Source organism: Toxotes jaculatrix, chromosome 10 (genome assembly GCF_017976425.1).
Source record: "Toxotes jaculatrix isolate fToxJac2 chromosome 10, fToxJac2.pri, whole genome shotgun sequence".
In the NCBI taxonomy this organism is placed as follows: Eukaryota; Metazoa; Chordata; class Actinopteri; family Toxotidae; genus Toxotes; species Toxotes jaculatrix.
In genome coordinates, this window is record NC_054403.1 from 17982273 (window position 1) to 17995929 (window position 13657).

Genomic DNA, 13657 nt, shown 5'->3' on the forward strand with positions numbered 1-13657 from the left:
GAATCTCACATATTTCATCCTATACTTCTGATGTGACAGGAAAATGGTACAGAATCAAGGCAACATCAAAGTTAAATTTAACTTAAATGTTACTGGACTTCACAAGCTGCTACTGCTTCATATTTCACAATGATCAGAAAGATCAGAGGGGGTTTGTAGTTGTGCCACCTTCCTCCAAACCAGAGCATTTACAGGAAACTACAGAACGAGGGCAAATGGTGATTTACCACAGACAGAACTGTCCAATAAACTGTACAGTGACCCCTGGTGGACACAGACTGTACACAATATACATCCATATTAAACGTTTGCTCAGGAGTCATGCAAAACTAATGGTGACCAAACACGCCATCTGGGTACAAAGAAACTGTTCTTTTTCTCTTAACTGTTCTGCATTTTAAAAAAAGACTTAGGCGATTCAGACTGACTTTTGACAATCCTGTAGTGTGCTATACACAGTGTACAGTTCAAGTTTGTGAATAGCTGTGTGTTTAAACACACACACAGGAGTTTCTCACTCATTTACAGCCTCTCCTCATCTGTCACTCGCACACACACCCAGACAAATTTGTGTTTGTGTATGCAAACACACAAGACAGTAAGACCAGTACAACTAGCTATAATTCCAAAAAGTACATATGAAAGTCACACACAGAGACACCCACCATAGTGTCAATGACAAGTATGAACAGCCAGTTATGGAATTCTACAATGCACAAACACTCTGGTGCAAGTTAAAGTCCTGCATTCAAAATTATACTTAAAAAGTAAAAGTACACATTATTAACAAAATGTACTTGACCAATTTTACTATAAACTGCACTACAATTGATATTGCTATTCTGGATTAACTATAACGAGTAGTGGCAGTGACTTGAATTTAAACTCTTAGAAGACTGGTGGAGGAGATCACTGCAGTAAAAAACTCTCTCTAAACAGGGACAGACTGTGAATGTGAAAACAGAAAGAAAAAAAAAACAAAGGACCATAAAACAGGCCCCAGTGAAGCTCGCCACTTCAGTAGGCTATTCGGGGGTTGTAGCGAGATACAGCAAAAACATGATCCAGTATTTTCTGCTCTCTGACCACTGATCCACAACATTAGAAAGCAGCAGCAGGTTCTGGTAACAGCATTCCTGAGTTTTACAAATGTGTCGAGTAATTGCAGGCTGTCTTGTTAAATTTAACGATTCAACACCTTGTTAAACATGACAAATAGCCACATTTCTGGTGACGGGGCGGCCGGCTGTGGGCAAAGTGCATTAAGCACAGGTCCATCATGATCTTTCTTTAACTAAGATGACACATCAGTCACTGAGCGTGACTGTAAACAACAGAACCCTTTCGAATGAAAAAAGGAAGCAGCAGCAAAGAAAAATCAAAATCGACAATTTATTTTCTCTCTCCATAGGGATCAGGTCATCATGACAAACATTTACAAGAATTGTAACAGGGACAATACTGGGCGAAGGATTTAAATTCCTCTTTGTACAAGAGAACAGATTTCAACCTGTACTTCTCTGTGTTTCACCATCTAATCCAGAGGCACTCTAATACAACTCAGTACAGCAATCTCTTGACTAACGATTCAGGAAAATAATACAGACACTGGACAGAATGCCTGAAACAAAGGAACCATCTGCTCAATACGCCATGTACTGTTGATGCATGTGCTTCCTAACACATCAGGAGGACCAAACACAGCACAGGGAAGAGTACAAAACTATTTAAAAAATGAATGCATTGTTGGGATAAACTGGAAAAAAAAAAGAATGGAAGTGCAGAGTTCAAATCATTATCTTCCAACTGCATGTCTGAGATTAAAGCCGGAGAGTCTCTCGAGCTTTAACAGATGACGTGTCACTGAAAGTCATCTTCATTGGCAAAAACCACACGGCAACAAGCACAGCTGCTGTTAGCTGTTGTACTGGATGAATATTCAGGATGCATTTTAGTCTAAAATCCTGACTTTCTTTTGCGATCAAGTGCAATAATCAGTTCTAACTCTGGCATCATGTACATTGCAACTATATGGCTTACAAGGTAAACAGGTCCATATAAACTAGAAAGGTACATAAACATCTTTCATTAATCAAAACTATGGTACAGCAATATATTGGCAAAAAAAACTAAAGAGCTAAGTAACTTTATGTAAACAATGGTATACCACTGTACAGCTTATCCTAACATGGTATTTACAGGTCAAGTTCTTTTACTAGCTAGTTCCCATGTACAGAGGGTTACATGTAGAGAAAAAACACAGGGCGATGACGTACACTGTACGTTAGGCAATTTCAACCATCCCATCTACTTGCAAAGAACTGGATTCAAAGAGAGGAAACCCAACAAACAGCATTTAAATCTACAGACTTGTTGAATTACCCAATGCCTTCCTCCTCCTGTTACATGTAGTTATTTTTAAAAAATCATACATAAGGCAAGGATAGTCACGGAAGGTGGAGGCATCACATTCTTTGCAAGGGATTACTGATATAATAGATGGGATACAGGTTGATGGTTCTTTGGGGTAAATGCACTTTTCGAGAGTTTCACTTGTTCGTCACGTAACAAAAACACATCAGAGTGCAACGAAGGGAGCATGTCTAGTTCTGTCGGGGAAAATGTGCAAAATCTGCTCTAAAGCAAAGTGACAGTGTTGCAGATTCTAATGTACAAGGTACTGGGAGATGTACAGGTCGTCACGAGAGACGCCGATGCAGACCCTTATTCCAACATACTGTATATACAAGGCACTAAGGATAAGATTCAAGGGCCACACGTCCGGTCAGTTAACAGCCTCCTCAGTCCGGTCGGAATATAGGATATTTGGGCAAGAATTCTATAAGAATCACCTACAGAGAGAAAAAAGACAACACTTATTATCTTTCGGGACCACTGCAAGATTTAAAAAAAAATAACTACTAGTAAGTTACTAGTATATATTTGGCTTATGGGTCCTGTAATTTCTTAAGAATTTCTTTGGCAGATTTCTGTAAAGAACTGTGTAATTTGATATTAATCACACTGACAACGTGGCAAAGTTTTAATAAAGCAGTCCTGTCTCCCAAAAATCTGCAACAGCAAATACATTTTGAAGGAAACAGAATGTTGACTGGATTATGTTTTTCACTAATATATTGAGGAGACGTTGATGCACAAGTGTTGCAACCAAATGTATCAGTAAAGTTTTCATTGAAAACTTATTTGTTTTCCACCAAAATATCAAATCTTGCAACAGCAATAACTGCTTATAGTGAACACAGCATTATTAAACTTTTGGATAAGTTTAGGCACTGGCAGCACTTGGTTAAGGTTTGGAGAAGAGCATGATCTGGTTTAAAACAGGAAAAAAAGTCTCTGTCTCTGGTGTCAAAGACATGCGCTTTGTTCGACTGTCATCCATCCTGATTTCACCACAACATAACTGTGAAAACAACTTAGTTAATATAAATACAATTTGTAGGAAACAGGATTGAATATAGAATTTATCTGAGTGTTGATTTTAAAAGCAGGTGTATCTTTTGGTTTGGACTTTTGGTCAAACAAAAGATATTTAAAGACATTACTTTGGGCTCCAGGAAAATATGATTTCATTATTTTCCTTTTTTGGAAAAAATAAGAATCTGCTGACTAATTGGGAATTAAATTAGTTACAGCCCTTGTTTTCACAATAAAGTTATGCAATAATCTAGTTATTTATAGATGTTTTCCTGTGACAGCCTACTTACATATTCCATCATATTACTGCTTTCACATTTTCTTTTACTGAGTTTCCAGTGCAGACCCAGCTGATGAGAGAAGAAAAGACATTGACACAATGAATGAACATCTCTCTCACCCTCAAACAGAGACACACACACACACACACAAACTAACACAAAGGAAAATCTGTCTGAAATCTCCCCTTCAGTGTCAGGGGAATTTGGAAGCAGGGCTGTCTGGTCTCGCTGGGGTCAAACGGTGGCCAGACACCCTGAAGAGTTTCCTTTATGCCTTTGCACAGCTACTCGCTGTAATTTGTTGCTGCGAGACAAAACAAAATTAACACGGCATTTTAGTGCTGACCTCACTGTCCTCTCAGACCCCGTGCACCAAATCTGACGCAAACAGCTTTGAGGCACTTGTGCTGCGGCTTAAGAGTTTACAAAGCAGATTAACGGTCATTATCCATCATGATGATACTCAACTTACACTGCACACTGACACAGACAATTAAGCTCTTTCACACAGGTGCTAATGTGCAATTTGTTGTCTTCCTTACCTTGTGATATAATCGGTTATTTTCCCACTCTAACAACTTCTGAATAGACCTTCTTGTCTGTTGGAGCAGAAAATTGAATGTACGTTAACGTGAGGAGGAGAAAACGTAATACTCAATTTTACACTTTAGCACGTAACAGTAAACAGCCACCGTGTTAGGATTTATGGACTGAACTCCCAATTTACCAGCTAGTAATTTCCACTTTGTTGTCAGTAATTCTGAGTGGTAACACCACCTTAAAATGACACACCCTTGAGCTGGGCAGGAGAGGAGCTGTGCAGTGCAATGTATCATTTCTACAGAGCCACTAATTGAGCACTAGTTGTTATTACCCTCTACAACTCTACACCAGTGTGGCTGAATTGCTAAAACAGCCCCTGAGTAATCAGCGCTGATATAAGGGAGAGTTAAAATGTCCAACTCATGTCACAGGCGGTCTGGGACTTACTCTCTTGTTGAGGCAGATAACGGGCCATAGACTGCAGCCTACTGTACAGCAACAACACAGGCAGCCGCAAAGAAGCCACTTCACATTCACAGGCAAGTTCTTCTTCAAGCAAGCATTCACCCTGCTGATGCTGGTTTTGAATTCCTCTGGTGCTACCTACAATAAAAAAGGGAAGTGATGTATGTACACCAAAATAAACAGTTCCTAGAAAGCCTTTTTAATCAGGAAGATTTAAGAATGAAGAAAAACAGCTTAGAGCAAAAGGGAGCAAGACAATTCAAGTATTTCTTGGTGGTGCTGACATGAAAAGATTCCTAATTACTCAAAAGAAACCTGTGCACAAAGATCAAAGAGCTGCAAAAAAAACCAACAGGTAGATGTTTGCAGATGTTGTCCAGAGATGAGATGAGATCTCCAAATACTATGGCTGTGACTCGCTAACCAAGCTCTAGACTGTTCAAGGCAAGGGGGGACTCAAAGGAGAGATAAGCTCAATGCCTGTGGCAGCGCAGGCCAAACAACTTGAATGGATGCTTATTCCTCACTGAGTCTGTACGCCATAAAACAGGGGTCGTAATCTTTTATGACAGGATGCAAAGGTCTCTTTGCAAACAGCCAAAGACCTCAGCATAAAGCCCAGCAGGGCCTGATCTGCACCCTTCAATCATCATAACTGTGACCTCATCCATCACGTCACCCTGGATCACAATGCTGAAGGTACTTTTTATTGCCCCACACTTCCCTCGGCCTGCTCTTACCCCTGCAGCCTTTTTGTGTTTCTGCGTCTGACCCAGGAAGCTTTCCTTTCTTGTCTGCGGCAGAGTCTTCATTTCATTATTTTATCACCTGGAGTTGGACCCTCCAAAACACTGGGGTCCCCGTCAACTGAGACCCATAGACGGCTTACTCATTTACAGAGCTGGACAGCAGCACATTCAGGCTCTTTTCTATGCACTGTGGTGCGTTACTTGAAATGCATCTCCATCAGATCAAAACCACTTGGAAGAGTTTGAATGGGGTGGCTTGGGGAAGTTGGGGCTGTTAAAAGGCCCAAAAGAACAAAAGGACACTGTGGTTTTAATTACTTAATTCTTCCCACTTGGAATTGAACAGAAAGCAGCCAACAAGACTAAAATGCAAGAAAACTAAAAAGCGACTGTACCTTTCCCGTGAGAACAGAGGGAAATTCTGTGTCAAATCTGTTGCTCAGTCCAAACCTGTGAAAAAAAAACAAAACATGTGAGCACTGATATGCTAACAAAATGTATCAGTAAGTACAAAATCTGCTATTACTATCAATGTAATGAGACAAATAATAATAGACAGCCAGAGCAGAAATATATTGTTTGACTAAATGATGAGACACACTATGCTCATATACAAACAATTTAATCCACACAAGTTTTGTAGTTAGTTAACTACAAATTAAATTTTGATTGACATTATAAGAAGGTGGACATCAAATCACACACAACTACACAAAAATGGCACAGTAAAGACTTTATTTCTATTGCAGTCCTTCATGTAAAGAGGGTTAGTGGCATCAAAATACCAATGAACCAATACAATACGTAATCACATCAACACAATCATCAAAAAAATCAATTCAAACATCCAAAAAATGTATTAAAAAAAAAAAAAACAAACCCAAAATTATAAACAGGATGATAAGCTTACACTTCCAAGCTTCCAATAAGCCACTGGTGATTTATTTTACTGTCACTGCCAGTTTTCACTGATGAGAACTAGCCGCTACAGACTAGATGTAACACTCACATATTGTACAATCAATCAATGGGCATATTATCCTTGCATTTATATTACCCAACTATGCAATTCACAGCTGATCTGTGCCATATCATCACAGTTTATCTGCTGTTCTGTGCAAAGGTTCAAGGCACTTTTGAAGTTTAAATTCTTATCAATCAAAAAATACCATCATGGAAGTGTTTGGTTTGTGGTTGAAGAGAAGAATAAAAGAAGAAATGGAAACCAGACAGTAATATGTGACTTGACTAGACATGTGACTTGACTAGACAGGCAAAGCTCAACAATAACCATACCCACATGATCAGTAACAATTACGGTTGTGTTGTAAAATTCAGACCCCTTTTTTCTTCAGCAACTACACTGATAACTGATAAATTGTTTCAGTCATTCTCCTAAAATGTAAAGATCTGATGACTTAATTTGTCAAATGTAATCATAAACAAGAAAATATATATATATATATATATATATATATATATATATATATATATATATATATATATATATATATATATATATATATATATATTTACTTTATGTGAAATGTTGGATAATTTTACCTCTTTGGGCCTCAAACTTTTATCTAAATAACCTCATCTGAGAGGTTTAGAAGGGAAATTACCCTTTGGTGGGACTCCTAACAACTCATATCTCAAACCTGTTAACACAGGACCCCGAATAGAGACTATTTTTTTGAAAAGGATTTAGTGCTGTAGTTTATAAGATCATCGTACCCAAAAAATAGTTACTTTACAATGATATATGACAAAAAGAAGTCCAAAAACCCCAAAATATTCATTTATAATGATATATGACAAAGCAGAAAATCTCCTCGTGAGAAGCTAAAATCAGAGAAAATTTGGAAGTTTCACTGTTTTCCTAATAACTTGACTGAGACAATCATTCAGTTATTAAAATATATTATTTTTCTGTCAACGGACTAACTGACAAATCATTTCAGCTCTACAAGTAACCAGTAAGGACATCTGTCAAACAGATGTATGAGGTGGAGCACAAAGTAGAAAGTTTCCCTACGAAATGGATGGAGTAGCATAACATGGAAGTACAAGTACCTCAGACGTGTAGTTAAGTACAGCACATGAGTAAATGTACTTGGTTATTTTCCACCAGTTTAATAATGTCGACGATAAACACATTAACGCACTGGTTTGCTCGGCGTTAACGTTACAGTCTCTGACTTGTAGCTAGCGGTACATCACATGTAAACTTGTCTACCAATGACTGTCTGCTGCTAGACTGCCACATTTATGGTTGTCATGGGGACACACGGCTGTTACCGTTAGTTCAAATCGTAATAATGTTCCGTTTGAAGGCAAACCGTTTATCCCCATGTCACAGCATAAAGCTAACCGTTAGTTGTTGTGATTTGCGTTAGCTCGCTGGCTAGCATCAGCTAAGCATGCTAAGGATAACAAAGCGACACTCGGACAGACAGGAGCGACAAACACGGCTCTGCTTACACTGTAATGTGCCCGGCCCCTCGCATAACCACGGGCTCCGGACAGTATCTGGGCAAGTGTTCCTCGCTCACTACGTGTTCATCCTCTTCGTCTTCTAACTCATAAATGGTATCAAAGTCCGCCATGTTGGGTAGTAAGACGCTCATGACGTCTCCCACGGGGCCGCGCACGGACGCCCGAGCGGGAGCGCGGAGCAGGAGTTTGTGAAAAGCGACCATCGCCCCTGTGTGTTCAGATGCTCCGCAGCAGAAAATATCACCATAAAATATCCCACTATTAGTAGAATCTAGTAGGAAAAATGTGTAACTTTTCACTCTACATCTAAAATTACAAACCCTGTACTGCGTTGGGGATGACCAGTTATTAACTAAACCAGGTCAAAGTCAGGAGAAGTCCTGAAATAGCCAGTCTAGCCACCTGACAATTAACATGTCACCTAAACCAATTACTTTGAGCTGAAGAACACGACCTTTTCATTTCTAAAAGGCTTTGATCCGCGTATGCAGTTAGAATAGGCCTACCTAAAACTAACTAAAATTACTACCTGTGCTGTAGAAGTCTAGGCTGCAGGCAGCAGTTTTAAAACAGCTTACTATTTTATACTATATAATGTAGAACAAATTCACCGACAGCGTTGTGTTTAATGTGTTGAATTGGATAACAAAATTAGACCATCAGTCTCAATTCCATAGCCATTACTTCGTGGGCTCCTTCACAGCTGGGCGGTTTTTAAAGTGTACAAAGTTTGTCAGCTTCTCAGAAGACTGACAACAAACTAGCCCTGCAGAGACTACACAAAACCATGCAAAGTTTGCAGCTGTGTGATTCCCGTTTAAGCTTTGGAAAAGAGGCCTGAATCTATTTAATTCAAATCTAAAAGTAGATGCACTGAATTTATCAAAAGCCTGTTGCTTCATCTTTGGAAAACAATTTGTAGCTGCAAATCTTTATTTTTTCTTACTGTTGATAGACCTGTGTGCTTGGAAAAAAAAAATCAGAAATGAGGAAAAATGACAGATGTACTGCAAAAAAAAAAAGCATTTTATTTACATTTTGAAAGTTGCCATCAAACGACCCGTATCATTACCAGCTGCTCTCTGCTTTACTAAAGCGGATACAATTGTGCTGAAAAACGCGTGTGAATGATTTGTCAAGTCAAAGCAGTCTGTCCAGTGTGACATGAGCCACACACAATCCAGTTTCAAACTGGATCCAGGTTCCTGAATTCTCATTTTATTCACAAACATACACTTCATCGCATACAAAAAAAGGATATTTATATCTTATTAACTCACAAACAATTTAAAGCTTTTAAGTTTGAAACACGTCGATTTTTTCTTTTACTTTTTTTCTTTTTTTTTTAATCCCCACGTTATTAGAACTATTCTATAAAAAGCAATATTTCAAGAGCCTCCAGCATTTCGTTGCTATAAATCAAATGTTTATCCACAGCTCTGTGCTTCAGGACGTGAGTTCAGATCCTCTGGCTGTCTATCAAGTGTCCTGTCAGCGTGTCGGAGTGCTCAGTTATGTTACATGGTCCAGACGGTGAACTGTTTCACTGAGTCACAGTCACTTGCTGTATATTCCTGATAGATGGCAAGGTGTTCATTCCCTGAGGAGGGTACAGAGAACCGTGGATGTCTGTGGGACTGAGGGATCCCGGCACCGGCAGAGGGCTCACGGAACCCGGGTCACTGTGCACAGACCCCCCGCTGCCGTCAGACTGACCCATCTTCTTCTTGATCAGTTTCCTCTCCTTGGCTCTGCGATTCTGAAACCAGATTTTTACCTGTAAAGGAAGAAAAATTTAATCAAATATGTATATATATCTTTTGCCGATGTGCCACATCCTTTAATCTAAAATAAGATAAAACAATTTTCTAGATCTAAGGAACCTCGTTTAACTTCTACGCCAGTCCTTTATAATTAAATTAAAATAAAATGCACATCCATAGATGGACTTAAATAGGAAATAAAAACTGTTGATGAATAATAGTAATAAGCATTAGGCATATTTTTAGACGTGGGCTGCTCGTTCAACCTGACATTCATTACTAAAATAAAATAAACCTCTTGTAAGTTGGTAAGCATACATAGAAAATAAGAATTAACTGACAACAACAATAAACATTAAATAGCCCATACATTTTGGGTCTAAACTATGTTTTTTAATCTCCAAGCCAGTCATTTCTACGTAAAATAAAAAAATAAGAATGCTTGTCACCAGATAGAACAGCAAAAAATATCAATATAAATATGTGTCTAACATAATAAATGCATTTCCACAATTTCTTTGCTGCAATTTTAAAATTTTAGAAAATTAAAAGACCTAAAAAACATATACCTTTTGTTTTGGGGAATTTAATTATGAAACATGGAGTAATTAATTAATAATAATTAAAAAAAAAAAAAAAACTAAAGACAGTAACTCAGGGGTTAGGATTTTTTTTTAAAACACATCCAACGTATTTCCGTCTCATGGACGTAAATATATTGAGCGTAACGCAAGACTTCGGTGCTAATATTGACACGTTTTCTGTAGGTCTCAGTTTTTTAAGTGAAAACAAGCCTACATTTCTGTATGGTGTCTCTTAATGTTCAGACGTAACACGGGTTTAAACTACTTATCGCATCTTCCTGCGATGAAAAACGAACCAGAGCGAAGTATTTCATGGGACATACCTGTCTTTCCGACAGGCCGAGGTTTACAGCCAGTTCAGATTTCCTCCTGATGGTGATGTATCTGTTGAAGTGAAACTCCTTCTCCAGCTCCAGTCTCTGATGGTCTGTGTATACTACCCTGTATTTCTCCTTCGTTCTTGTTTTACCTGCGAAGATGAGAAAAAAAAAAAACAGCATGAATATTTCGCTTGTCCGTTTTTTAAGGATCATCAGTTTGCAGCCAAGTGGTTAAACTGGAAGATTTACACAGACGAGGCTGCATGCCAGGGCCGGCCTATCTGAACATGGCATCTTTATTAGCTGTGTCTTAAATCCACATCTCCTCGTTTTATCTACAGTTACGCAAATTGAGCTTTTTGATCTTGCTTTGATGACAGCTGTAGAAAAGTGAATTTCAAACAGCCATGAGTCAGATCCTCCACTGACAAGTTAAAAAGAGAACACATGACACAGGAGATTAGAAAAGCATCTGTAGAAGCTGAAGAATTAATGCACTTTATTCTCCTTAAAACAACCTCGGACAGCATGTAGGTTGTGTGTTGTATTTGTTAGACCTGTTCTCACAATTTTATTGGCCTGCGTAAAAGCATATTCAGTTTTTTTTTATGTTCGCAAGTTAGAAAACAAACGTCTGATAATGACACTTCTAACTGAAACAAAAAGAAATAGTGATGGACGCTCATATTCCAACAATAAACTGTAGCATGGATTCATTTTGATGAATATATGTTAGTGTAAATCAGTTTTATTCTAGCGCACATGATTAAATAATATTACATTTTAAACTGTACTTTACGCTGATGCAAGGCCCTACAGTATGTTTGACTCCACGTTTGAAACATTAGCTGTGAAAACTGTCACTCTTTCCGGCAATATAACTCTGGGAGAGGAAGAGAGGTTGGTGCATATCAAAGTGAAGAGGTGTCGAAAGCAAAGGCCACCGCCTGGATATGACGGATAACACTCAAAACACCAAACAATGTGACAGGGAAGTCGACCTCACATCTCCAGGAATAATGACATTAACATCACAACTGGGCCTGGCGCCGATTCCTCACACCTTTTTTTTTTTTTCCAGCACAGGAGAGCATACAGTGGACTGATCTCTTGTCCTTTAGTCCATCTTAACCATTAAAATTATGATATATAGAAATAATTTGTGGACACATTTGACTGATTCTTTCTGCTGTTTGTCAGATCCAATTCGTTATCATTATTAATGTTATTTTAAAGAGGCTTAGTCAGTTGTGGCCCATAAATTTTCTCATTCTGTTAAAATTGTGTTGTATTGTAGACAAGCGTCGACCAGAGTTTTCCTCTGTTCGTTCAGTTTCTAACGAGTTCTTCTGCACTTTTGACATTTCTTTTCCCCACTATCAATGCTATCCTAATGATTCCCAGCTCTTGCGATTTTTAATTTAACAATTTCAATAATAAACTTTATTTTAAGTGACATGGAACTGCAAGACCAGGGCAAGCGCTTCAGCTCATAACTTTGGCACAATGTTTAGGGTGATGAACTCACCTGTAGAAGACGATTGCGCAGTTTTGCTCATCCACTGGTATGAATTGCGTCTTTCTCTATCAGGAGAAAGCTGTGCAGCAGTAACGTTCTCCGGCGGCGGCTGTAACACCGCAGATCCCGGAGGATGCATGTGACTGTACTCAGAGGAGCAGTAAGGAACCTGTCCAGGAGAGGAGTTGTTCATGGGTGTAGGAATTGTATTAGGTGGTCCCAGACTATATGCGCCCCAGTCCTCTCGTGGGGCACCGTATGTAGGCCCCCAACTCCCCGCAGACTGTGCGTGCGTATCCATGTTTGGCACATGATGGTATCCAGTGAAGTCGGGGTACTGTGGTGTAGAAACAAAGTTCTGTGGAGGCAGATTAATGCTTGATCTTCTCACTGGTCCTTGGTGATACATGCCGCTTTCCTTATCCAGTAGGTATCCCACATACATGATTTGTACAAAAACAATTTAATTTAGTGAAAACAGCAAAGGGTGATGATGTGGCCTGTTTTAAGGCGACATTGTTGCCCTGAAACTGTTTTTATTTAAAAACAAAAAACAAAAACAAAAAAACAAAAAAAACCCAATCCTGCTTTTTATAGTCCAGCGAGGCTCCCCGAGTGAAACGCGACGTAGTTCCAGTCTGTCTCCAGTCTCACATGATGTGTCTCTGTTGACAAGATGTTAAAGGTATACTAAGGCCTGCCTGACGTTAGCCAAGTCCTCAACTCTTGGAGATTTGCATCCAAATGAGAGTGACCGGTGATGCCGGCCCAGCTGTCCCCCTTGCGTCTGTCCTGTAGCGCGTCATCACCTGACAGTGGGCCTATCCTGGACATGGGTTTTCCACTCCATGAATAAATTAACACCACGGCCTATCAGCTGCACAGGCTGCACGAACCGGCAAAAAAGCCGATGCAACACGTGCACAAATGCATAAAGCAGGAAAGGCCTGTGCGTAATTGCGCACAGATATGTTTTATTGTACAGGACTTAATTCACTTTTTAGAGACAGTTAATTTAGTTTGAGCCTGTAACAGAGTGTAGGTCTACAGTTTCATCTTTCCGAGCTTGATCCAAAAGATCCACCCTGTTTAAAAACGTGTTATCGTGGGAATTCAGCCGTTTCCAACCACGCTTCACACTGAATCCCGTTTTTATTTAAGATATTCACTTGCAAACGAGGTGCAAAGTATGAGAGACTTTTTCTAGAAGCAAGCCGGAGCTTTAGTAATCCGTGTTCACACCTCAAGGTCGCACTTCACAGCTAATTCCGGTTACAAGGAAACTCCAACAACCCCCTCTGTGACAAACAGCGGCCTGCGACACATCAGTCACTGTCTCCTGAAATTACTGCCAACTTCTTTTTCTCCTCTGCTTATTTTCCACGTCTAATTTGTGTCTTAGGGAACTAACTGCCTGATTAAAGATCTGATTTATAAAAACACATTTGGCGTTTGGGCTCCCAGTTCCTGAAAAGTTTTAATATTGTCAGATTTAG

At 39.2% G+C, this 13657-nt stretch overlaps 2 protein-coding genes across 3 annotated transcripts; both read right to left on the reverse strand.

Annotated features, from left to right (window-relative positions):
- Positions 1 to 1378: 1378 nt before the first annotated feature.
- Positions 1379 to 8106, reverse strand: chic1 (cysteine-rich hydrophobic domain 1). 2 transcript variants are annotated; one of them, XM_041048845.1, is made up of 6 exons: positions 7961 to 8106; positions 5872 to 5926; positions 4710 to 4865; positions 4262 to 4318; positions 3729 to 3788; positions 1379 to 2852 (listed from the first exon to the last, which is right to left on the reverse strand). In XM_041048845.1, the coding sequence occupies exons 1-6, from the start codon at positions 8104 to 8106 to the stop codon at positions 2802 to 2804; spliced, it is 525 nt and encodes a 174-aa protein (XP_040904779.1). In that variant the 3' UTR covers positions 1379 to 2801. The 2 variants fall into 2 exon arrangements, with proteins under 2 accessions (XP_040904779.1, XP_040904780.1); XM_041048846.1 differs by lacking the exons at positions 1379 to 2852; positions 3729 to 3788 and adding an exon at positions 3795 to 4023 and having other exon boundaries at positions 7961 to 8096.
- A 1412-nt stretch (positions 8107 to 9518) lies between these two features.
- On the reverse strand, positions 9519 to 12606 carry cdx4 (caudal type homeobox 4). Its single transcript, XM_041048444.1, has 3 exons — positions 12171 to 12606; positions 10646 to 10791; positions 9519 to 9752 (listed from the first exon to the last, which is right to left on the reverse strand). Exons 1-3 carry the CDS (start codon positions 12604 to 12606, stop codon positions 9519 to 9521), a joined length of 816 nt encoding a protein of 271 aa, XP_040904378.1.
- Positions 12607 to 13657: the final 1051 nt, after the last annotated feature.